The sequence below is a fragment of the Amblyraja radiata genome, chromosome 28 (assembly GCF_010909765.2).
Source record: "Amblyraja radiata isolate CabotCenter1 chromosome 28, sAmbRad1.1.pri, whole genome shotgun sequence".
Taxonomy (NCBI): Eukaryota; Metazoa; Chordata; class Chondrichthyes; order Rajiformes; family Rajidae; genus Amblyraja; species Amblyraja radiata.
Window position 1 is genome coordinate 19,501,600 of NC_045983.1, and position 27,520 is coordinate 19,529,119.

Genomic DNA, 27,520 nt, shown 5'->3' on the forward strand with positions numbered 1-27,520 from the left:
GAAGAAAGAGCAGCAAATCACTGAAATTTTCCACTTAAAAAGATTGTGGAGACTCAATTGCTATATTCTAAACAGAGATTAATTGATTTTTAGATATTAAAGGAATCACGGAAAATGGGGTTGGCAAAGGAAAGTGTTGGTGAGTCAGAGAGCAGCCATAATCTTATTGAATGGCAGAGTAGAGACAAAGGGCCAAATGGCCTATTCCTGTTTCCTTTTTAAATACTCTGAGAAAGTTACCAAGGACAATCTCAAAGCAAACCCTGCCTGGCTGTGGAACCAAGATATTACGGAGCAATCCTTTGGCATACCAGATATGCACATCACAAGTGGGATGACTAGAGCAGCCAAGAATGGAAAAGTAATTGAAAAAAAGTGCATGTCACCTGGCAACAGAACTTTGTGAGCCACGCGAGACTGAACAGACTAGACTGAAAACAAACAATGGGTCAGGCAACATCTGGGCAAAGATGAGGGGTTGTGGGCGGGTGGAGGGGTCTCAAGGAAGAGGGAGAGAAAATGGGGTGGGGGGGGGGGGGGAATAGGAATAACAACAGCCCTGCCTACACCCCCAAGCTTTTCAGATTTCCAAAATCAATTAAACAAAAGAATCTTGAAGCAAGGTTCAAGTAGAGTTGTAGTCCGACACAGGTAGAAATGAGAAAATGATGCTCATGTTCATTGTTTACCATTCGAAGCTAGAGCTTTGAGGTTGCTCGAACAAAATTCAAAGTAAAAGCAACTTAGAACTGAAAAGGGAAGTGGCTGGATGCGTTCCTACAATGCATCAGTATAAAGCAAAAGCTGGAACACATCATCACCCCCTCAGGCCCCAGATGTGATAAGGATGATTCTTGTTACAGGGTAATATGAAATGCCGGTCAGGCTGCAAACGTTAACTCATTTAGTGCTTTATCAGATTAACAGTTTGTGCTGAGAATAGCATAACATTTATGATGATATTAGTAGCAGGCATCATGGGAGATAGCAAGCATCTTATTCGACAACGTTAAAAATGACCAATGATTGTGCCACGTCACAACAGAAAAAATCATGTTGACACAAATTAGAGCACTACAGAGAGTGAAAATGATGAGACAAGAAAATGTGATCTCTCTCTCTCACTGGATTACTGAAAGGAGCTCAGGCACTCAATGCACATGCCTACAAAATAACAGCTTTTTGTTAAAGAAAGAAATATTTCCACTTTTTGCAGGCACAAATTCTCTGGTGCTCACTGTAAGGGGAAACCATCAGCATGTATCTCAGCTGACAGAAAATATTTAGGTGGTAAACACAGCCTGTCCGAAACAATGTCAGTTAAATTCCACCTTCGACTCTCATATACCAGCCTTCCATTACTTCCTTGCCACCCATCCCCACTTCTCGCAAAATGTCTCCCTCACCCTGCAAATATTTGGCCTACAATTCATCTTCATTCCAAAATAGTCAAGGCCCATTTCCACCCTGGGTTCCCCTCATCCTCAAACCACCTTTCCCTTGACTCCCACTCACCCCCTGCTACCTGACCACATGATTTCACTTCACTCCCAACCTGACCTCTATCTCCCTCTCATCACCACCCCCTCTCTCATCCTTAACACCCTGCTCCCGATCTCCCCATCAACTCCCAACACCCTGACCCCCCCCCCCCAGAATTCTGCCCCACGTCTCCCTCTCTCCCTCAAGTATGCCCTATCACCCCCTTTAACCCCAACATTCTGTCCCCCCCCATCACCTCCCAGATTGTCTGACCCCCCATTCCCACATCCACCAACAACCTGCCTCCTCGCCCAACAGTCTGCCCCCTGACCGCCACCCCCACCACTCTAACCGTCTACCTCCCCCAGTCTCCCCGTCACCTAACAGTCCGGCCCTCGTCTTCCCCACAACCTCACCTCACCCCACCCACCCTCCTCCTCCCCAACAGTCTGGCCCATGTCTCCCCCTCCTCCCGTTTGATCCCTCAACCCACAGTAATCTGGCCTGGCCTCTGCCCCCCTCCTCCAACTGCCTGCCTTTTATCTCCCCCTCCCACCTGCCCACTCACCCCCCAATAGTCTCCCCACCTCCGCCCCCCTGGTTTGTCCTCCATCTCTCCCTCACCCCCAGCCGTCTCTCCCTCACCCCCAGCCGTCTCTCCCTCACCCCCAGCCGTCTCTCCCTCACCCCCAGCCGTCTCTCCCTCACCCCCAGCCGTCTCTCCCTCACCCCCAGCCGTCTCTCTCTCTCACCCCCAGCCGTCTCTCCCTCACCCCGCCAGCCGTTTGCTTCCCCTTCTCCCGGCGCCATCTCCCGCCCCTCATCCTCCCGCCGAAGCGGCCGCCGACGTGGTCCAGGCTGCGATGCTGGGAATGGATGAAGCGGGCGGGGAGCCACTCACCATGGCGAAGCCGGAGAGCAGCGCCGAGGTCCGGCTCGACGCCTTCAGCTTGGCGCGGCTGAGGTAGAGCTTCCTCCAGGACAGCGCCTGCACCGAGTGATGGTTGGAGGACACCAGCTCCAGGTAGCTTCGCCTCACCCAGTCTCGGTAGTCGGCCCCAGCGGGCTCCGAGCAGAGAGGAGCGGGAGAGCCGGCCGTCGCTGACCGCTCGGAGCTCATAGCAACGCCGGATGGGACCTCGTCTCGCCGCCGACCTGCGCGCTTCGGGGACGCGCCTTGATGTAATCCTGCTGCCGCCAGGGGGAGCAGTGTGATCCTGCTGCCGCCAGCTCCTCGGCTGCTCCGCACCGCACCGCCATTAGGGGGCGCCGCCCAGCCACTTCTCTCCGCCATTAGGGGGCGCCACCCAGCCACTTCTCATCGCCATTAGGGGGCGCCACATGGCCACTTCTCACCGCCATTAGGGGGCATCACCAGCCATTCCGCATTGCCATTTGGGGGCACCCCACACAGCCACTCTGTATCACCATTAGGAGCACCACCCAGCCGTTCCTTATTGCCAATAGGGGCGCCACACAGCTACTGCATCGCCATGAGGGGGCGCCACTCTGCACCGCCATTAGGGAGGCACCACACATCCAATCATCACCGCCATTAGGGGGCGCCACCCAGCCACTCCGCACCGCCTTACGGGGGCACCCCACACAGCCACTCCTCACCGCCATTAGGGAGGGGGGGGGGCCTTCAACCAATCCCTGCCTCTGTGAAGGGTCATCCAACCAATCACTGCACTGCTGTTGAGGGGTAGCAATCAACCAATCACTGTTTCAGTGTGGGGGGGACATTCCAACCAATCATGGTTGTATCATGAATTGGGCAGCGGGTGTATGGAACAAGCTGCCGGAGGAGGTAGTTGAGGCAGGGAATGTCGCAACGTTTAAGAAACAACCAGACAGGTGTGGAGGAATATGGGCAAGTGGGACTAGTGTAGATGGGACATGTTGGTTGGTGTGGGCAAGTTGGGCCGAAGGATCTGTTTCCATGCTGACTCTGTGAGTCTAATTGGTTGGAGCAAGAGTTAAGCACCAGCATTCGATGAGTTGGAAGTCGTTGGTTGGGATCAGTTGAGCAATGGTCAGTGGGTGTCATTTCTATGGGTTCTCCAAGTTGAGAGATATTGATGTGATCAGGACTTTGGGGTTGGTGGGTTGGATGATTGTGGTTAGGCAGGTTACCTCAGCTTCACAATGGTGATAGTTGTGCAGTGGAGGACGTGAACACATAAACTAGAGAAGGAATAGGCGGCTTGATCTTCCAAGCCTGCTCTGCCATTTAATAAAGGCATAATTTTGTGATTCCAACTGCACATTCCCATTTTCCCTAGCAACCTTCAATCCCTTGCTAAACAAGTATCTTTATACTTCTGCTCAAATGTTCAAACATTTTGTTACCTTCTCCCCTTTTGGAAGGAAGTTCACAGGTCTCTGGGAGAAAACATTTTGCCTCTTCTTTGTATTAATGGTGCCTTATTTTTAAACAGTGACACTAAGTTTAGGATTTTCTAGCAAGGAAATATTTTCTTCTCCATATATTCCCCCTGTTGAGATTATTCAGGATCTCACTTGTTTAATCTAAAACCTCCACCCAAGTCCAACCTTATCTCATAAGACAATTTTTTCCATTTGAGGTATTAGTCTAGTAACCTTCACTGAATTATTTTAACACTTTAACATCCTTCCTCGGTGGTTAGCATCAGGGTCTAACAAAGGTGCGGCAAATATAATAAATTAAAGGGGATCTAACTGAATCAGTTCCTGTTTAGAAAAAGCCCTGTTTATGTCAAATGAACAGTCCTATATACTGATAGGACCATGATTACCGGAAGTTGGACCTACTTGGAACCATAAATAATAATTTCTCCTGGCAACAGGGAATGACATCAAGAGAATTTCCTTTGCAAAAAATAAATGATTTACATAACTACAACTTGGGACAATTTGTTCTCAGTAAAATTTATGGATTAACTTGATTTAACCAGATTATTTCACTAGCAAATTATGTGCCGGAAAAACAGTGATTGTCATACAAGCAACTCTAAAATGAAACACTGCCTACTTGATTGAATTTCTGGGACAACCTATGGGCAGCGTAGTGGTCCTTTTGGGAGAGCTGCTGAATCAGGGTTCCAGTGACCAGGGTTCAATCCTGACCCTGGTGCTGTCTGTGTGGTGTCTGCATGTTCCCCCAGGTGACCATGTGGGTTACCCCTTGGTGCTCAGGTTTTCTCAACATCCCAAAGATTGGTGGGTTGTTAGGTTAATTGAGCACTGCTTATTGCCCCAAAGTGTAGATGGGTAATAGTGTCAGGGGAGTGCTGGGAATGTGAGGTAAATAGGATACAGGGAAAATTAGTAGTGGTTGCAACTGTTCTGTAACCCATCATAGAATTGATGGCCAAAATGACCACCTTTTATGTCCGAATCAAATAAGGAAACTCACTTTAGTGGTATTGATGAGGGTTGATTTTTGACAAAACACAATTTCATTCTTTACATTGTTGCATGTGATCCCAGGGAACACATGGCCTTTGTTTAATGATGCATTTAAAATCCCTCACCTCTGGCAGTGCACCCTGTTCCTGGAGGTGTTAGAATGTACGCTTACTCCTAATAACACTTCATTTAGTTTTTCTGTTAGAGTATTTTTTTTTGTACTACTTTGGATGACACTATAATCTTGCAGCATTCAGATTTCCATGTCCTATTTATAAATCGTATTAATCGTATTCATTTGGCAGGGTGATGCGAGGAATTTCTGATCAGTACTGTCATGACATGGATTTGACTATGAGAAAAGTAGTAGAAGCAGATTTAAGGGGACCCTTCAAAACGAGTAGGATTATAATACTTAAAAGGGAAACATTAAAGGATTAGAGAGAAAGAAACAAGGCTATTAATCCATCCTTTTGTGGCCATGTACAGCAAAGGGATCCAGGCCACAGCCATAGCTTTATGGCCAGGAGCAAACCCCATCTTGGTGACCACTGCCTGCATAAGGAAGCACACAGCCTCTTTAATATTGTGGTCAGACCTAATGTTGAAGGCAACAGACTGGTGGAAGTGGTCTAGTTGACTGAACTAAGTAGATCAACAAAGATGAATAAAGAGTTGCCCACAGATTTGCACACATCCTGTAGTTCACATCCAACATTCTATCTTGTCAACATGTAACAAGGGCACCCTGCATTGCCACCACCTTCCCATTCATCCTTCTACCTCTTCAGCTCATCCCAGTTCCACACATCGTGATACATCTTCTTGACAACCAGAAAAAGACGCAAAGTGCTGGAGGAACTCAGTGGGTCGGGCAGCATGACTGAAAAAATACACAAAAAGCTGGAGTAACTCAGCAGGTCAGACATCATCTCTGGAGAAAAGGAACAGGTGAAGTTTCAGGTCGAGACCCTTCTTCAGACTTACTGGAGAACATGGATCACTGATCTCCAGAGATCCTGCCTGACCTGCCGAGTTACCCCAGCATTTTATGTCTTTTTTTGTAAACCTGCACCTGCAGTTCATTGTTTCTTCATTTCCTGATAACCAACCAGGCAAAGATAATGTCTTAGATGAATTCAGCTATGAGAACCACTCATCCACCCACTGTAGATTTGGATGATCAACTCTCTGCCTCAGAAGAACGTAGGTTCAAGTCTTCCACCTGTATTTATACCCAATGGTCTTAATGTAGGCCCTTTAACTTGAGACATCGCTATACGAGGTAGTGTTCACAAACTATACTGATACCAAGCACCCTTGCCACTCATGTGGCTCCCTGAGATGAGATCTTTTCACTTGGTTGAGGGGTCTCCACCAGACCCGGCCTCCCAAGTCCCACCGCGGAGGGACCATAGACCGTGTTTCTCCCTCACAGAGCCTTGGCGTTGGCTGCACCAAGCTTCAGCGAGCCCATCAGCATGTGGAGTCTTCAACCTAGGAAGGAGATGTGGAAAAAATTATTTAGTCAGAGGGTGGTGAAATGGTGGAATTATTTGCCACAGAAGGCTCTGGAGGTCAATTCAGTGGATATTTTTAAGGCAGAGATAGATAGATTCTTGATTAGTACGGGTGTCAGAGGTTATGGGGAGAAAACAGGAGAAGGAGATTAGGAGGGAGAGATATATCAACCATGATTGAATGGTGGAGTAGACTTGATGGGCCGAATGGCCTGATTCTACTCCTATTTCTTCTGACCTTATGAACAGATAAATGAGAAGCAGTGGATTGGTGCATTTGATTAAGACCCTCCACTAAATGAAGTTTTCAAAATTGGAAGCAGATGGGATTGGAGGTAATATACTAAAATGGCTTGAAAATTGGTTAAAGAGAGGAGACACGGGGTAGGAATAAAGGGAATACAATGAATTCTTAGTGTGACAGGCAGTGGTCAGGGGGTTACTGCAGGGTTCAGTCCTTGGGTCTCAGCTCTTCACAATATGTAGCAACGATAGGAAGAGGGAAATATTTCCAAATTTGCCTTCAAAACTGTGTGGCGTCATGAGTTGTAAGGACACAAACAGGCTTCATGACCATTTAGACAAGTGGAGTAAGTGGGCAACTACCAGGCAGATGCAGTATAATGTGGAAAAATGTGAAATCATTCGTAATGGTAGGGGGAAAAAATTAACATATTAAAAAAAAAGAACATGACTAAGCGGCCTGTATGACTTGAACCCCATTCAGCATAAACACTAATTCCCTTCGACACCAATGCACATTGTCTGCAGTGTGTATGATCTACAAAATATACTGTAGTCTTTCACCAACAGTACCTCCCAAACCCGCAGGTTCTACGATTTGATAGGATATGGATTACAAGTAGATTGAAGTACCACCATCACTAACATTTTCTTCTCCAAGTTGCATACCATCTGACTTGGAAATATATCACCAATCCTTCATCATGACTGGGACTAAATCCTGGAACTTCATCCTTGACAGCAATGTGGGAACAGCTTCACCGGAAGGAGCAAAGTAGTTCAAGAAAGAAGCGCACCACTAACTTCTCAAGGCAATGAAACACAAGCAATAAATGCTGGACTTTTGGTTCATATCTTAAAAAAAGAGGTAATAAAAATATCATGCCGTGATATTCCAAAGATGTTATTAACATTCTCCAAATATTTATTTCACAACCTGAATCGTTAATAAAAATGGTAAGAGATTAAAAATGCAGATATCGAAGTTCTGAAATAAAAATAGAAAATGCTGGAAATACTTGGCATGAAGGCAGCAGCCATGGAAAGAGCAGCAGAGTTCATATTTTAGCTCAATAAATTCTTCATCCCAAAACATTAACTTTCTTTTTTCCACAGATGCTGCCTAATTTACTGCATTTAAATTGGGCCTCAGTTGGAACACAACTGGAGTACTGAATTGTTATTTCGAATGTCTATTTCCATAGGTGCTGTCTTATCTGTTCAGTGTTTCTAACATTTTCTAACTATTGGCCTCTAACGAAATGTTGCTGTAAAACACAGTGAATCATCTGCAAATTCATGCATCATAGTTGTCACGTACTGACCACCACTCCCAGTAACATTTGTTATTGTATTGTCTCTGGCTTTTGTGTGACTTTGTGGTTGAGGAATTGAACATAATAGCCTGTTTATTCCAAAGGCCTCTACAAACTGATTTGGCAAGCATTTACAAACAAATGTTTCAAGCCCAGGACCAGTTGATTGCAAGAAGCGCTCGGCCATATAACAGCTTTAAAGCAACATCCACTGTTTGCAGCCAGTACTAACTACACTGTGTTTAGCTGGGATTAATTCATCTCAACAAATTGTTCTGCAGTGAGAATATTAATGCTTTGAACTGATTTTCATTTTCCATCCAGGTGCAAAAAATCGGAGAACTGCCTGAGGAACTCAAGGGTTCAGGCAGCATCTGTGGAGGGAAATGGACAGTCGAAATTTCAGGTTGAGACCATTCATCTAGACGAAGAAATGTGCAGACCTGAAATGTCGTCTGTTCATTTCCCTCCACACATGCTGCCTGACCCCTTGAATTTCTCCAGCTGTGCTCCTTTTTTTTGCTCCAGTTTCAGCATTCTGCATTCCCCGACTGCGATGGTCGCAATTTTTTCCCCCAAAACTTCCAGCGGGCCGGAACCAGAATTGCTGGTAATTTCCGTCAAAGTGGAAACGCTGATTGCGCTCCAATTTTTTTTTCCTCTGGATTTTTTTTATTCTTGGAAATAAACATCTTGGCCGGAGGCCCCTAGATTTTGAGGCCCTGGGCTTCAGCCTACGAAGCCTATAGGTAAATCCGGCTCTGCCCATTGGGAATGCACGTTGCATCGTAACAAACAACTCTGTAAATGCTGTCCCACAATGCGAACACATTGCCAATTTCCTGTGTGAATATTTCTCACCTCAGTTCTATCATTCAATACTTTGCTCGAGCAACAGACAGGTATAAATACTGTGATTCAAAATTAAATCGTGCAATGCTGCTTGATTTGGCACAGTACAAGTAATTATCTACTTAACAAAACTATGACAACATTTCTGGCCCAATTTGCATCACAATGAAAATCCGACCATGCATTTCCTGCATTTCCATATCCGATGCACATCAAATTATAATATTCCCCGTGCAATGCTGCGTCTTAGAGCTTTGTGGGGAAATGGTGACAAGTTGTGCTGGGAGCAACCATGGCTGGGCACACCCAGGACAAATGAGTCCTTACCGTGCAAACACGGACTGGAACACTGCCAAGGAAACTCCCATATTTACCTTTTATTTCCCCCACCCCACATGAGCCTCAACCCCTACTCCCACCCACTGACTTCCCATTGCCCCATAGAACAAAGAACAGTGCAACACAGGAACAGGCCATTCCACCCAGTCCCCTGACTGACCAACCTCCTGCCTCCACTCCACCTAATCGAGCTCTGATATGAAACCATAAAGTGCTGAAAACAAGCAGTAGGTCAGGTAGCATCTGTGGAGAGAGAGAAACAGAGTTAACATTCCCAGGTCGTCAGCCTGAAACATTAACTCTGTTTCTCTTTCCACAGATGGCATTGGTATTGGTTTATTATTGTCACGTATACCGGGATACAGTGAAAACTTTGTTTGCTTACTATCCAGTCAAATCAAACAATAAGGGGAACCATTCGGTGCTATTGATACTGATTGGGTATATACTACACTGTGCTTCCTGAACTCAATAAATAGCTCTTTCATCTTGCTGACAACGAGAGGTGGTGCCTGATCCAATTCAACAATTCAATGACACTCTACTGTCACATGTACCTGGGTACAGTGAAATTATTTGTTTTGCATGTAACCCGGTACAATCATACAGCAGACCTCACCTACACAGTACACAAAAGTCGCCACATTTCTGGCACCGTCAAAGTAACAAAAGTTCACCGACAGTCCTATCTCATGCCTGCTGTTCCCCCTTCATTCTCGGCGCCCCCTCCATGGTCCCCCTTCGTTCTCGGTGGCCTTGGTCCGCGGCGGATGAGGCGGACCTACTGGTGGGCTTAGCTCTGGCTCGCTGGGATACTCACGACGCATGGCTCCTAAGGAATCCTATGTTCTAGCGGCATTTAGATGTTTATATATAATTCTATGAACTGGATCTGGACTGAAGGTAGACAGAAGATATCAGTGAGGACAATCAGTAGAGATTTAAAAGCCCACAGTTCTTGCAAACCTCCCAATGCATGTTGCAAATCAAGTGTCAGTCTGTAATATGGCACAGGAAACGCAGTGTGATCAATCGGCTTACATTTTTTATTCCTAATGAAGCTACTATGAAGCTGACACAACAAAATTCAGACACACTGTCCTGAGTGGAGCTCAAATGTACAAGATAGATAGATAGATAGATAGATCCTTTATTGTCATTCAGACCTTTCGGTCTGAACGAAATTATGTTGCCTGCAGTCATGCACAGAATCAATAATAACAAAACATACAATAAACACAAATTAAACATCCACCACAGTGAGTTCACCAAGCACATCCTCACTGTGATGGAGGCGATCGATCCAGGCCGAAGATGCCGCTCTCCAGTCCAGCGGACCTCCGTGGTGATGTCGCCGCCGCCGAAAGCCGGAACGCCGTCTCCGCTCCGAGATACAAGATAAAAATAATAATAAAATAACAGCAAAAAAGTGAGAAAAATAAAAATTGTTCATACACTCACATGCACACACTGTGACACATGCACCCAGATTCACACACGCATACATAATATGTCTGCTTATGCACCCTTACCAGAATATAAGATATTGCACAGAAGGTCATTGTCAGAATAGTATTATAAAAAAAATATTATAAATGAATGTATCAGTATTGCACAAAGGTAGGTATTGTACAGTATGGTCGGGCTTTCCCTGGCTCCAGTGGGGGGAGGGGAGCAGAGGAGTGCATTCCACTGCCTACTGCATGGAACATTAGTCTGCACTTCTCCTTTGCTTACATTTGTGAAAACATTCATTTTGAGACCTGTTGCATCAAGAGAAAATGCAAGCAGGAAATGTATCAAATTCGTAGTTCCGCCACGATTGCAGCTGTTGCGTGCTAGCAGCATTTGCTGCGATTTTAGATATTCAACACAGGCAACTTTTTAAACATTTTTATACAAAAAGAAAAAAAATGGTGTACAAACCACGAGAATTACGGATTGCAATCTAGATGTGGTTGCATGTAAACAAGATCAGGGCTCGAACTCAGCCCACGTCGGTGCAGTGTCTCGACCCTAAATGTTGACCATCCCTTTGCCTCCACAGATGCTGCCCAACCCTCTGAGTTCCTCCGGCAGTTTGTTTTTGCTCCAGATTCCAGCATCTTTAGTCTCTTGTGTCTTTGTGTGTTTTCTTAACCTAAGAGAGATAAAAAAAGATTTGTGGAATCCTTAAGAGACAAATGAGGCTAGATTCCTAAAGCTCCCAGTAGAATTATTCATTCAATCATATTCATCCTTTCCTTCTCTGTAGCATGGTTTGGGAAGTGCTTGATGCAAGAATTTGGCAACTAAACCATCATCAACTAGAGTGCTGTGCTGACCTACCATCCGCTTCACTGGAGACCCTCGGATTACTTTTAATCGAACTTTACTGGACTTTTATCTTGCACTAAACGTTATTCCCTTCATCCTGCAAAGGGATATCATGTATCGATACACTGTGAATAGACACAAATTGCTGGAGTAACTCAGCGGGACTGGCAGCATCTCTGGAGAAAAAGGATGGGTGACGTTTAAGGTCGGGACTCTTCTTCAGACTGTGGATGGCTTGATTGTAATCATGTACAGTCTTTTTGCTAACTAGATAGCACACGGCAAAAACTATCTCTGTACATCTGACAATAATAAACTAAACATTGAATATTATTTTTCCTCCGTGGTGCCTCCATCAAAATCCCTTTTGAAACACCTGATGTTTCCTAATCCTGCACTTTACAGGCAGTGAATCTCAAATCATAACAGTTCCCTGCATTGAAATATCTCTCCTCACAATCCATCGGTGCCTTTGCCCATCACTTTGAATCTGTACTCTCTGGTCTATCCATCCGCTAATGGGCCTATGCTGGCTGCAGGCAAGTACTACATCAATATACACCAACACGAAGTTGGGAGTCTTTTCTGTGTGTTAAACAAAAGATGCAGGTTAAGTTTGCCTCATAATCCATACGCCAGTTTTCAGAAGTTACCTAATGTCATTTAAATCTTAGCTGATGAGCAGAGATCTCACTGGGTTAAAAGTGCCCGATAAAAATGGATTTACTGCTAGTTTTTGCATTTGACATGGAAATAAACTATCAAACTAATCTCTTATACACAAATGTCTGATCTGACTTACCCAGGCTAACGTGATCCTTACTGTTGTTTATGCATCTCCAAGTACCTATGATTCACGATTTGGTTGTAATTATGTGCACTAATACTCATCATTCCCACTCTGAGTGTCTTCATGCACTTTCATAACTGCTCACTATCAACAGGGGCTAATACTTTCATTATTTATCAAATGTAATGCACACAAAGAATTACATCAGCCTTGACCGTGTAAATCTTGTGCAATGGCACAGAGACAAGCTGGCACTCAACTGCTGAGCTGCATTTCTTTACAACTTCTCTCACAAAATTGTATTTCATGCCTGTGTTATCGAGTAATCGAGTGATACAGTGTGGAAACAGGCCCCTCGGCCCAACTTGCCCACACCAGCCAATATGTCCCAGCTATACTAGTTCCACCTGCCTGCGTTTGGTCCACATCTCACCCCTCATCCTCCTGCGCTCCAAGGAATCGAGTCACACCCTACTCAACCTCTCTCTATAGCTCAGAACCTCTTGTCCTGGCAACATCCTTGTAAATCTTCTCTGTACCCTTTCCAATTTGACAACATCTTTCCTATAACATGGTGGCCTGAATGGAACACAACTGTAAGCTTGAATACTCCGTGCCCTTACCAATCACGCCCAGCAAGCCAAAAGCCTTCTTCACCACTCAATCCACCTGTTACACCACTTACAGGGAATATGTACTTGCCCCCCCGCCCCCAAGTGCTACAATACTCATCAGATACCGTGGTTCACTATAGAAGTCCTTCTCTAGTTTGACTTCCCAAAATACAAGACCTCACACTCATCTGAATTAAACTCTATTTACCATTTCTTGATCCAATTACCCAGTTGATCAAGAACCTGCAGTAATCCCCAATAGCCTATAGGTCAGAATATTTCGTACAGTGTATCTTTAGACATTTATTGGAGTATTCAGTTAAATGCCAAATCTATTTAAATATCTAAGAAAGTAGAAGTGCTGGTATGCCTTCTTTATGATTATATCCATGCGCTGGGTTTAGGGCAGGTCTTCGGAGATGTTAATGTCCAGAAATTTACAGCTGTTAACTCTGTCCATCACTGACCCATCAATTGAAACTGGCAGGTGGCCTCCTGACTTCCCCCTTTCTGGTCAACAATTAGTTCCTTGGTCTTGTTGACACTGACTGAGACATTGATGTTGTGGCAGCATTCAACCAGGTTTTCTGTCTCTCACTTGTGATCCAATTATAACAGCTGTGTTTAACTTTGTTAAAATGTGGTTCATGGAGTTGATTTCGTCAGAGTTTAGTAAAATAAGTCAATGTCCAGAAACGGTTGTGTGGTGTTTTAAACAGATGAAGGGCTCAGTTTTTAGGTTATTTTTCATTACACAGACTGGTGCCTTCTAATCCCTCAGGCCATTCCCTCACCATTTCTCAAAAGAGGATTTGGATTGTTTTGTTAAACTCGTCCAACCGAAAGAAACTTGGCTCCTTGCCGCAGCGTTTGTTGATCCTGATTAACATCCGAGCAATTTGTCACTTAACCTCTGTCTCATACTCTGCATTCCCAAGATTCTGAGATGTCTGAAGAGTAAAGCAGTTAATAATGAAGAGTTTGGCAGGAGTGAGTTGCGTAGGTGGGAGAGGAGGTTGCAAGAACTGTGCTACTTCTTAGGGATTGAGAAGGGCTTGTTTCTATCTGGCTTTGTAAGTTCTGAGATGGTTAATGAAGGCCCTGTAAGAGTTGCAGCCTCTTCCACAGATGGGGCAGGAGATGACCAACTAGCCATGTGTTAGTTGGTCATCTTTCGCCATAGCAAGCAAGAGGATGGCTATGCTCCTCTTGCTTGCTAGAGGAGCATAGCCTGGGTGGTTTGTGACATAGTGGGTGGTTTGTGACATGGTGCCCTCCTTCTGCCAGCTATACAGGGCTTGAATGTTGTCTTCATGCATGGCCCCAAGTTCTCAATACCATCCCAAATCCTCATCTCCATTTCGAACAATCATGGGATTGAGGTTCCCAGGAGTCAAAGGCAATGTTGCATTTCTTGAAAGAAGAAGAAGCAGATTATTGAATCATTTTCTCTGTCCACCTGGTGACTTCATCCCATGACAGAGTTCAGAATAGACTGTCGGTTTCTGGAGGCTGTTGTTGACAGCGTAGTGAGCTGTAAGTAACCAGGGCCCCAATGCTGCGATATGATTGCTTTGCTTTTCCTTCCAGTGACTTTGGAGGACTTTGCTGAAAAAATTAATAGTACTTTTCCATTACAGCTGTAGGTAGTCCAGATTTCAGTAGCATATGGGAAAGCAAGGATCACTGCCTACCTCATTGTGCCAAATCGGAGGTCTTGGTCTTCAAATGTCTCTTTCCTCAGGCCTCCAAATGCCGTTCTGGAGCATTGAAGATGAAGGTGAAATTCATCATCAATATCGCTTCATCGAAGGTAGCTCCTGAAATATGGGATGTGTCCATGTTTTCCAGAATCGCAGCATGAATCTTCATTGTCTCTAGACAGCGGAGACAGGTTAATGGAGGTCGTTGTTCTTACAGAGAATGTCGGACCCATCCTCTTGCTTGCTATGCCGAAAGCATCAATGAGGTCTTGAAGCTTGCATTATGTCAGCAATGCCAGTAACAGTTCGACTGATGCCAGAATGTGGTTTGCAATTTCAAGTCCCATTTATTTCTTGAACTTACTCTCAACAAATGCAAGGGGGTGAAAATAACCGGGTCTCTAATTACCGTTCAATGTGTGTTGGAGAATCAGCTGCAGGTTTATACTCAGATCCATTGGCAGCAATGGAACCAAACATTATGGGATGAATGCACCTGGCAGTTGGTATTTTTGAACATGTTTATTGCCACCAAGGAGAGGGAAATATCTCGACTAACATGTTAAGTAGAAATTATAGTACTAGGTGCTGTTGACAACATGACCCGTGAAATGAAATATTTTCTTCAAAACAAGTGATGCTGTTTTCTTATCTCAAAAGTGCCTTGTCCGGCTAATGCAAAAAACTGTTCTGAAAATTGACAAATCATGCATCCTGTAACTTCTAAACCACAGCTAGGTTTAATTCCACATTAACAATATTTCACTTCAAGGGTCATGCCAATAGCACATGGTACCATAATCGAATATTACAAATAGTAATCATGGGGACCCAAGCAGAAACATCCTCAGCTGTAATAGTCATGGAGTCATACAACGGCCCTGCTGTTCCTTTGGATCGATCAGTGAAGTGGAGAGGGGGGACGTGCTACATGGGCAACAGCCTGTCCTCCATATGACATCGCCCAGGCTTGCATCCGACCACACATCACCTGTACACTAGGATGGTCAGTCATGACCGAGGGGGGGCCTACTAGACTAGACATACAACACAGAAACAGGCCCTTCGGCCCATTGAGTCCGCATTGACCATCAACCACTCACTTACACAAACAAATTAAAACCCAAGGTATCTTCTAAATGAGAACATATTAATCAATTAATTAAGTAAAAAGAAACTGAAATCCATAATCACACGAGATTAAATCAAAAGCTAATCCTAAATATAGGTATAAATAACAAGAATACGTGATATATTTAAACTGTTATTCATTTCTATGGACTTATGTGCTGCTCATCTATCCCACAAGTTCATGTCCGAATCCCAGAATTTTTTTTGTAAGAGCTGCAGCGTTGAGTGTGTTTAGGGAAAACTATTCCTCCTCATTCTGTTCCAGTTTTCTGTAGTCTTTGAAGAGGTTGACCATGCCATCTTCCCAGGCACCTGGCCATCGGTTGGGTGGTCCAGCCTCTGTCGCTTCCTATCTCTCCAGTCATGACCAGGAAAATACTTTACTCTGTGCATCTGCACCAATACCTTTGGAGTCCTTCAGGAAAACCATGCCCTTTCTCATGCTTTTCTCAATGTCCTCTCAGTAACTACCTGAAAATGCATGATCCATTATGACATTCTACCATGTCTATCTAACCGTAACCTTTCCACTGCTTTTGATCTGTCACTCTGGTAACATTGTACAGAAACAGACCCTTGGGCCCACTACATTTGTGCCAAACATCAAACACCCATTTACACCAATCCTACATGAATCGCATTCCTTTCCCACCACACTCCCATCAACTGCCCCTCACCCCTATTCTACCACTTACTAACACTATGGGCAATATACAGTGTACAACTAACCTACCAACTTTCACATCTTTGGGATGACAGAGGAAACTGGAACAGCCAAAGGAAACCCGTGTGATTACAGGAAGAACGTGCAAACTCTACTGTGCTCCTCATTGCCACAGCATCGCTCTCTCTGCTTATCATTCATAATACACTTGTGAAATACCTATTTCAATATTGACAGGTTTATTTCAACTAAAATGTAGGAAGACATTAAGCCCTGATATTGATGCTAAACATTTATCTGCAAGCAAGCAAGTTTGTTTATATAGCACATTTCAGCACTAGGGCGATTCAAAGTGCTTTACACAAAGCATTAAAAAGCAATTAAAAACTGTCATAGAAATATAGAATAGAAAATAAAAAGCTAAAATAGAATAAGACAAGTATAAAATACCAGAATAAAAGTTACAGTGCAGTGTAAGAAATAAAAAATTATTTTATTTAATTAAAAGCAGCGTCAAGCAGAATAGTCTTCAGCCTTGATTTAAAAGAACTGAGAGTTGGAGCGGACCTGCATTTTTCTGGAAGTTTGTTCCATATATGTGGTGCATAAAAACTAAATGCTGCTTCTCCATGTTAAGCTCTGGCTCTGGGGACAGAAAGCAGACCTCGAAAGGCCGAATGGCCTACTCCTGCACCTATTTTCTATGTTTCTATGACCTGCCCCAGACGCCCTCAGAGGTCTGGATGGTTCATAATGGAGCAGAAGATCAGAAATGTATTTTGGCCCTAGACCATTCAGTGCTTTATAAACCAACAGTAATATTTTGAAATCAATTCATTGACAGACTGGAAGCCAGTGCAAAGGCCACAAAACTGGAGTGATGTGATCCACTTTCTTGGTCTTAGAGAGGACTCGAGCAGCAGCGTTCTGAATCAGCTGCAGCTGTCTAATCGATTTTTTAGGGAGACCTGTGAAGACAGCATTATAGTAATCAACTCTATTGACGATAAATGCATTGACAAGTTTTTCCAAATCCTGCTGAACCGCAAGTCCTTTAACCCTTGATATATTCTTAAGGTGATAGTCGGCTGACTTTGTAATTGTCTTAAAGTGGCTGTTGAAACTCAGGTCTCGGTCCATGATTACACCAAGAGTTCTGGCTTTGTCCGTGGTTTTTAACATTGCCGATTGAAGCTGAGCACTGACTGCAGGGAAGTCCAGAACCAAGAAGGGTACACAGTGTTACAGCTGTAGTGAAGGAGACTGATGGGTGACCTGATTGAAATATATTAGACATGATGAGGAATAAATAGGTTACATAGAATCTTTATCCCATGGTTGGAGTGTCAAAGACAAGAGGGGATGCTTTTAAGATGAGAGGTAGATCCTAGGCCTCAGACCACTGCCATATAACTCTTTTTGTAGTGCATCATGCTTCAATCTCTGTAAGTAGCATTGGCCGATGATCAGCTAGATTGAAATAAGGCGAGGGATGGAGGCATGGTCCAATGTGTTAACACCTTGCAAGGGGCAGGAGTCATGCTGATGGGATTTGGGGAATAAGATCCAGAAGTTAGCTTGATTGAACAGGACATCAGGGAGTTGGTGACTGAGTACAAGTCATCCAGTGCCATCTTGGCATTGGTTTGCTGTGGTATATAGACCAGCAACAAGATAACGGAGGTGAATTCCCTCGGTAGGTTAAAGGGACGGCACCATATGGACCAGTGTTCCAAGTCAGGGGAGCAGGAATTAGCTAAGACCGTCACATCAGTGCACCATGAAGCATTTACCAAAAGGCAGACACCTCTGCTTTTCCCCTTGCCTGAGGATTTCATTGGATCCATACAATGAATGGAGAAACAAGCAGGTTGTTTGCAGGATGAGAGGAGTCATGGGGGAACCATTTTTCTGTGAAAAATACATAGAAGTCGCTGATCTCCCTTTGAAATGGTAGCCGTGCTCTCAGCTCATCAAGCTTGTTCTGGAATGACTGAACATGGCTTGATGTTTGCTGGGGAGAGGTTGGGGCTGAAATCCCCATCGTTGCAGGTGCACCTGCAGTCCCCACACTGACAGCCATGCTTTTGTGGTTTGTAAGCACTCCCAGCTGTGCCGGTGAAGTCGAGACTAAAACAGATCATGGTTCTGAGAGTTCCTTTAAAATAGTGACAATTGACAGGAAACTTTCAGTGCCGGAACGGACAGATAATCGGTAAGAACGATCATAAGGGACTGTCTTCAGAGTTGTCAGAGGAGAAACGTGCTCCTACTCTCAATTTACAGAACACTTCAGTAACAACTAAAACCCCTTTTGAAGAAATTGTTCCAGTAAATGGGCCTGTCCCACTTAGGCAACTTTTTAGGCGACTGCAGGAGACTTTGCAGTCGCCACATGGTCGCCACATGTTCGCGGGTGCTTGCCAGAGGGTCGCCTTCATGGTCGTGAGGAGTTCTCACATTTTGGGAACTAGTCAAGGCCTCATTATGGTCGCTGAGAATTTTTCAACATGTTGAAAAATTAGCGGCAACTAGAATGAAGTCGCCATGGAGATTAGTGAGAATACGCGAGCCATAGGTGGGTCGCAAGGAGGTCCTAATGGGTTGCCAGGAGGTCGGAGGTTCTCGTAGGTTGGAGTCGGTGCTGACCGGTGAATTTCATTGGGGGAAAAAAAAGGCAAGCAGTAGTTTATAGAACCAAGGAACCGACCGGTAATGTTAAATGTCTGCCGAACTTCACAGCCGTGTATCTCACACACTTTTAAAGGACTTACTGTACACGGTGTGTGTATGTATCACCTTGGCTTTGCACTGTGGGAATTTTTTAGACAGCGCTACCCCGCTGGCCCTGGTCCCCGTCTTTGCGATGTGTTTGTGTGTGTTCCACTCTGACAGTCCGCTGAAAAATTGCCTAAGTAGGACAGACCCATTAGTCCTAAACATTTGCATTTCACAAAACAGATGTTGTCCTGGCACTTTACACATCTGTGATTGCTCTCCAGCCACAGTTACTTACTGTAACTAAGCCAGACAGAAGGATACTGTCCTAATGCAGGCAAATGGGATCAGTGGCTGTGGTGGGTCAAAGGACCTGCTTCTGTGCTGTCCAATATGGTTCTTAAGGAAAGTGCAGGCTTAAATTAGATCTATTGAGACAGTTGAGGGAAATCTCAAGTCTTGTTTTCGTAACAAGAATTTTTCCCCCACTGACCGTGAGATTCTAGAGTCCTTTTTATTTGTTTTGCTTCAATTGCAGCACTTTGGCTTTTGCAAATAAATAGCCAGGATTAAAATTATCTTGAAGATCAACACAAGATGCTGGGGTAACAGCGGGTAAGGTAGCATCTCTGGAGAAAATGGTCATGTGACGTTACGGTTTCGGACTCTTCTTCTATCCATTTTCTCCAGAGTTGCTTCCGGACCTTTAGTTTTAGTTTTATTTAGTTTTAGTTTTAGACCTACAACGTGGAAACAGGCCCTTCAGCCCACCGCATACGTGCCGACCAGCGATTCCCGCTCATTAACACTACCCTAACCTAGGGACAATTTGCACATACACCCAGCCATTTAACCTACAAACCTATAGGTCTTTGGAGTGTGGGAGGAAACTGAAGTTCTCTGAGAAAACCCGTGTGGTCATGGGGAGAATGTACAAACTCAGTACAGACAGCACCCGTAGTCGGGATTGAACCCGGATCTCCGGCGCTGCAAGCGCTTCTTCTTCTTCTTGCATATGGCGTGCACAGCCTAAAGTTGTAGGACAACTTGTTCTATTTGATCTTATTTGATTGTGCACGCCGGGTTGATTGCATTCGTCGAAACAGGGCGGACCACGTGAAGGCTGCAATCTCCCACCCCCGCTGCAAGCGCAGGAAGGCAGCAACTCTACCGCTGCGCCACCGTGTCGACCTGCTGAGTTACTCCAGCATTTTGTGTCTATCTTCGCTATAAACCTGCATCTGCAGTTCCTTTTATTACATTATTATCATGTCTCCTCGAGTGCAATTATATAATGTGACAGAACAACATCTGTTTTGTAAGCTGCATATGTCATCTGTTTAGTATAAACTGGAACATTTTCTTCAGAAGCAGTTATAGTTGGGTTATTGATTTTTTTTTGTAAATTGAGAGTACTCAGCATTTAAGGCTGGTTTGTGAGTAAATGTTACTTTAAATGAAGTACAGTATAGTAACGTTGAAACCTGGGAATTGTTAGAGAATTGTAACGATTTCTGGGGCTTAGGATTTAGTTGCTTGCTCCATCTGCTCCCAACTACAAGCCTTGAATCTCATCCAAAAGCATATCATTGGTGGGTGGAGGCATGTACGGGTCTGAAAAATGAACAGCTGGGGTTGTGTAACCTTAATGCCTGCGTCACAACTGAAAACAGAGTGGTGGCGGTGTGGGTGAAGTGAACTCATGCAACTGTGGGATTTCTCACCGTGCGGCTAGGCTTTGATACTGGGACAACCAATGTGAAATATTGGGAATCACAAACCACTTATTCAAGAAGAATACAGTGGCAGAGTAGACAGATGTCTTGTTTTGTCAGATGTTTTTGTACTGATTTTTGTTTCCCTGTTAGACTTCAGCTTGGAGTACAGTTGAAGAGGTTTTTCCAAGAGTCCGTGAATGCTGCTGCAACTGAGAGGTTTAAAAGAGCTATTCTTCATGAAGGGAAATGGGACGTATTAAAAATCGCAACTGGTCATGAAATAAGGTGACATGGTCAGTTATACACCCCGACCTTCGTGCTGTGACTTCTCAAGTGTTGTTGACTTTATAGCTCACAACTCTTACAGTAGGACAAGAGAGGAATTCTGATTTATCTGATTAATTGGCTAATTCAAATCTGGAGGAATATATTAAGACTTTGATTAAATGAACCAAACTACTAAACGATCTTATTGTCACAGAGAAAGTATTGTGGGAACTGAACCAAGGGTTTCGGGGGTGGGGGGGTCAGCGGGTCGAGAGGGGGATTGGGGAGAGTTGGGAGGGGGGTAGGGGGAAGGGAAGGCATTAGCAGATTATTACTTGAAATTGGAGAATTAAGTTTTCATACCATTAAGCTTTACTCTGGCAATTAAGGAGGCCAAGGACAGAAAGGTCAGCATGGGGATGAGAGGGAGAGTTCAAATGGATAGAAAACTGTGAGATCCAGCAGAACTTGGTGGACGGAGCATAAGTGTTTGAGGAAACTCACACAACCCTTCCTCATTTGTATCCACCTATCACTTGCCTGGCTTTGCCCACCCCACCTCACTTTTCTAGCAATCTTCCATACTCCCTTCAGTCTGAAGGGACCTAAGCTGAAATATTGTCTGTCCATTCCCTCTGCAGATGCTGCCTGACCTACTGAGTTCCTCCAGCACTTTATATTTTATACAGACCGTGACTATGTATTTTAAATACTGCTTCTTTGTACTAAATGCTACGTACTGGATCCATTGTGCTTGTAACCAATTTTTCTGCATCTATCATGGCATGTGTCCTGAACAAGTCTCTTGAGTTAATTTAATTTAAATCTTGAAACGAAAACAATTTTATGAATTGATAAATATTACAAGGTCAACCTTAAATGGATTTAACTAACACCGGATATCAGATATTACCAAGTATGAGACAATAGACAACAATGTTGTTGCACAATTGCCATTAGATCCTCGTGGAGTGTTATGTGGCTTAAAGAATCATATTAAAGCATGCAAGGATGCCAAGTGGGGTTCTTTGAGGAGATTTTAAAGTTAAGTTGTGTCAGAAAGACACGGATATGCAACACTGACACTATTGGAGGAAGGTCTGAATAAACATTTGAGTATTTATCAAGATGCCATGGAGGCATTCATGTTTATGATCAAAAAACTTCCAACATTTCTTTGTTCTAAAGCCATAATCTTTAAAATTCTCCTTCAACTATGTTTTTTCAGTAGTCTTGTCTGATTTACCCGTGAAACATGTCATTTTTCAGACCTAGCCTGGTGAGTAAAGGCTGAGCTGTAAAATGTTGCAGTTTGTAAGATCTTTTTGATTCACACAAGGAGTGAGAGGGAGCTGGAAGGAGGGAGTGGGAGAGCAATAAAGGGAGTAAGAGAGAGAAATGGACAGTGAAAGAGAGTCCATGGACTTGCGTTTCAAATAATGCATTTTGCACTAATTGTTTTTTCTACAGTTTTTTCCCCATTGTCTTGTAGAATTTATGATTAGTTCATGTATAATTTATGCTTTTGTATGTCATCTGAGTCTGTGTTGCTGCCGTGAGAAAGATTTGCATTATACCTTTACGTAGCTGTACTTGTGCATGACAATAAACTTGACGGCTTCAGTGTGGGGAAAGGAGAGAGGGGAAGAGGGAGAGGGGAGAGAGGGAGAGGGGAAGGGGGAGAGGGGAAGGGGGAGAGAGGGAGAGGGGAAGGGGAAGAGAGGGAGAGGGGAAGGGGGAGAGAGGGAGAGGGGAAGTGGGAGAGAGGGGAAGGGGGAGAAAGGGAGAGGGGGAAAGGGAGGGAGAGGGGGAGGGAGGGAGAGAGGGAGGGAGGAAGAGGAGGGGGGAATGGGGAAATGGCTGTATTGAGATGATGTCTGCATTATGTGCCAGGAAATAGGATGTGATCAAAGAAAACTTTCTGAATTGTATAATGTAAACTAAAGGGGCAGAACAAGAGGCAGTGTTCCTTTAAGAAGTCGTATGAAGTTGACGATTGACTTTTGCTCTCTTGTATGTGAGTTGTGTGAGGCTCCACCTACTTTTTAAAATCTTTTTCCTTGTTCTTTGCAAAGATGGTTTACGTTTTAATTTACTGTGGAAATCAACAGTTTTGAGTTTTACAGCTATCTGCAAATGAAGGAAAACACAAGTATGTATTTTGTGACTCTTATGAAGGGTCTCAACCCAAAACGTCACCCATTCCTTCTCTCCAGAGATGCTGCCTGGCCCACTGCATTATTCCGGCATTTTGTCTTATCTCCAGTAGAGGTTAATTTCTCCTCACTGCCATTCCAGGAATCTGTCTGACGGATTCTATTGCAATGTATTCTTCCTGGTGTTGAGGAGAAGAGACCAGAGCTGTGCACAATATTCCAGGTGTAATCTCACCAGAGCCTTAAATGATTACAAAATCCTCTTGCAATGAAATTTAACATATTGCTTAACTTCCGAAACGCTTGCTGTACCTGTACATTATCATTCAGTGATTTACGAACAATACCCAGGCCACTCTGAGCACCAACACCTTCTAACCTTGAAGAAAAATGATTACATTGCTATAGTGAACTAGCAGGGAAATAGCTTCAACTGACCATCCTAGCTGTAGGATGGCAAGTCAGCTACTAGCTGCTGTCATACCAGAATCAGCTCTTAATCGTAAAGTTAAGGGCAGCACCACGGAACAACTGATAGATCCAGTTCAGCTCAGCACCAGAGAGTCATGTTCAATCCTAACCTCGGGTGCTGTCTGTGTGGAGTTTGCACGATCTCCCCGTGACTACATGGGTTTCCTTCATGCATCCCTTCATGTAACAGTTGCAGCCAACACTCCACATTGCAAAGACACGTGGGTTGGTAGGTTAATTGGCCACTGAAAATCTCCCCTTGAGTGCAGGTGAGTGGTAGAATCGAAGGATCAGGGGAGGGCAGGGGGGTAGTTGATGGGAATGTGGGGAGAATTATAAAGGGATTACTGTAGGATAAGTCTCAATGTTGTTTGATGGTGGGTGCAGATTGAATGAGTTTACGGGCCTGTGACTCTCTGGCTCTGTTCTATTTGCTCAAACACTGATGTTCTAAGACAACAACAGAAAGCAGCTTCAGTTTTGCCGTGAGTAGGCCAGGCAACGTGATAAGATATTCTCCTGTCTAAATTTTCAACCACATTCTATAATAAAAGACAATATTGAAGTAAATGTATATCAGAATTCCCTCAGGTTTAAAAGAACAATTTGCAGGCCAGCAGCTTAACAAAAAATCTGATAGTATCAGTAACTTCCATTGACAACAAGGATTCCCTTTCAGGCTTAAAAGTAATATGATGCATGGATTAAAAAAACCCCACTTCTAACAAAGATGCCGTTTTAGCTCAATCGTAGCAGATTCCTTGCCAACTAATAAATGAAAACCGCGTGGATGGTGGGTGGATGGTTACATTTAGTTCTGGTCACCGCTACTCTGCGTTTGCATGCTAGATGGTATGATCATTTCAATGTCTGGATATTTTAGATCTGTAACTGTTGTACCACCTGGCACCGTACATGGCAGCCTCACCAACAGCCTGTCTCGTCCCTTTCTTCTTTTGTTGTTTTTAGTTTGTTTTTACTTGCATGTTTTAGTGTACCTTTAGTTTTTGTATTATATGGGGGCCGGGCGTGGGTTGGGAGAAACTTTTTTAATCTCTTCCCTTGACGGAGACGTGACTTTTTCCGTATCGTATCTCCGTCCGCACTGCGGCCTTAACATCGTGGAACTGGCGGTCCCTTTGGGATCGACTTCAGTGGCTCCAACCGCAGGAACTTCGACCGCCCCGATCGCGGGAGCATCGATTGCCGACTGCGGGGGCTTCGAACGCCCCGACTGCGGATGTTTCGATTGCCCCGACTGTGGGAGAAAAGGAGGAAAGAAGGTATACGCTTTTTGCCTTCCATCACTGTGGGAATGTGATGTCGCCGAAAATCAAGATGGACGTGCTGCCTACACTGGTGGGGACTCGGAGGGAGTGCCGTGAGTGCAGAGATCACAGTGTTTGCGGGGACATCGGTCCATGAGGACATTCCGTAGTCTAGTGCGAGTGTGGACGACTTTCTGACTGTTTGGGCAGACAGTGACTGCAGAGAGAGTGACAGCGGTCGTTACAACTCTGATCACATTACGGTGAAGGAGCATGTGTGTGGCCCGGACATTGAACTGACGGCTGTGGGTCTCCGCATATGCTGTGTGCCTTGAATATTCTCACATGCCGCCGTGGTGGCTGTTTAAGTCTATGTTTAATCTCTATGTAGTTATGTATCTTGTTGGGTTTTTTTGTATGACTGTATGGTAAATCAAATCTCACTGTACCTCGGTACACGTGACAATAAAGGACCATTGCAGCATTGAAGATAACAGTTCGATTAGGTTTGTAGTTTCTGTTCAACATAAGGACCCTGGTAATGCTTTTTATAGGATTCACTGACCTTCTCAATATCCAGGCTGTCTCCTGGGCTTTTGTTTATATCTTGAGATGCCAGGGATCTCGTGGTCATCAGGCTTGCAAATCGTTTCTGGAGTTTGCTTTGATTCATCTGGTCCGTGGCTGTTGGCCATTAGTGTCCCTTCCCTCTGCTGCAGGGTGTAACATCTACTTTATCCACCCTTGATCCCCTGCAGATCTGGCCAACCCAACCCCCACCCTCTTCCATTTGCAAACCCGAATCCTTCAGCATGTTGTTCTTCCTGCTTTGCAGCCACAGCCCATCTTTGTCTCCCTCTCGATTATCCAGGCATTATTTGAAAGGTCAGCCGAGACTCCCTGTGGCAAACAGCCACAACCTCCCTTCTCTCCCATCCCACTCACCCTGTATGCTGGCCTCTCCTGCTTTGTATCTCCTCTACTTTGTATCCTACTGCCGCTCCAAACCCCTCCACCGTGTTTCTCCTCCATGTCTCCCATGCTCTCACTCCCCACCTCTCTACCCTGTCTCTCCTCACATCTCCCACCATGTATAGGGGCTGTCCCACTGCGGCAACCTAATCCGCGAGTTAAGAAGAGTGTCTTCGACCTACAAGCTCGAGGGCATTCGCCTGGAAAACCTTGAGCTGGATCGACCGTCAGCGTGGAAACCGCGAGCTGGATCGACCGCACGCACACACAAACACAAACACATCGCAAAGGCGGGGGCCAGGGAAAGCGGGGGAGCGCTGTCTGAAATTCAACCCCGCGATCAAGAGGAAGAAAAGACGGCTGCACAGTGTAAGGTAAGTCCTTTAGAGAGCGTGGGAGGGGGGGGGGGAGTAGGGGAGGGGAGGAGACGGGGGGGGGGGGGGGCGACACTTTTAAGAAGTACTAGACCAAGTGCAGACCCGTTGGGTCTGTTTCCCCAACAGCGTTTGCGGGGGGGGGGGGGGGGGTGAGAAGAGGGGAGGGCGGGGAGAGGAGGAGGAGGAAACGGGATAGATTTGGGAGGGAAAGGAGAGCGGGGTAGGGGGTGAGAGATGGGGAGAGAGATGTGGGGGAGGGGGGATGGGAAAAATGGGAGGAGGGAGGGAGGGGGAGAGGGGTGGGGGAGAGAGGGGTAAAGAGTGGGGAGGGAGAGTGGAGGGGAAGGGGGAGAGAAGTGGAAGAGTGGGGAGGGAGGAGGAGAGGGGTAGGGGGAGTGATGGAAGAGGGACAGAGGGAAGGGGGTGGGGGGGGAGAGGGAAGGGGGTGGGGTAGAGAGGGAAGGGGGTGGGGTAGAGAGGGAAGGGGGTGGGGGAGAGAGGGATTGGAGAGGGAGAGGGGTGAGGAGAGGGAGAGGGGGAGGAGAGAAGGGGGAGAGAAGTGGAAGAGTGGGGAGGGAGGGAGGAGTAGAGGGGTAGCAAGGGAGGGGTAGAGGGGTAGCGGGAGTGGAGGAAGAGAGACGGGGGAGTGGTGGAAGAGGGACAGAGGGGTAGGGGAAGGGGTGGGCGAGAGAGGGGAAGGGAGGGGAAGAGAGAGGGTGGGTGGGGTGGGAGAGGCGTGGGGTAAGGGGATAGAAGTGGAAGAGTGGGGAGGGAGGGGTAGGGGGAGTGGTGTGAAAGAGGGACAGAGGGGTAGGGGGAAGGGGGGTGGTGGTAGAGAGGGAAGGGGGGTGGGGGAGAGAGGGATGGGTGGGACAGGGAGAGGGGTGAGAAGAGGGAAACATAGAAGCATAGAAATTAAGTGCAGGAGTAGGCCATTCGGCCCATCGAGCCTGCACCACCATTCAATATGATCATGACTGATCATCCAACTCAGTATCCTGTACCTGCCTTCTCTCCATACCCCCTGATCCCTTTAGCCACAAGGGCCACATCTAACTCCCTCTTAAATATAGCCAATGAACTGGCCTCAACTACCTATAAGATCTTTGGTCACATACTAATCATGCGCCTCCACAAACAGATGAGCGTCTTCTTGAATGGAGAGCGCGTGGCCGCCTCCACAAACATTCACAAACACTGAGGACCCGCC

General features: G+C 45.3%; 1 protein-coding gene across 1 annotated transcript in view; it reads right to left on the minus strand.

The window, feature by feature from the left end:
• LOC116988944 (protein orai-2-like) overlaps positions 1 to 2,670 on the minus strand; it is a 35,572-nt gene extending 32,902 nt beyond the window's left edge. Inside the window, exon 1 of the mRNA XM_033045990.1 lies at positions 2,384 to 2,670. Coding sequence (XP_032901881.1) covers positions 2,384 to 2,602 — 219 coding nt within the window. The 5' untranslated portion in view covers positions 2,603 to 2,670. The remainder of the gene's footprint in view (positions 1 to 2,383) is intronic.
• Positions 2,671 to 27,520: the final 24,850 nt, after the last annotated feature.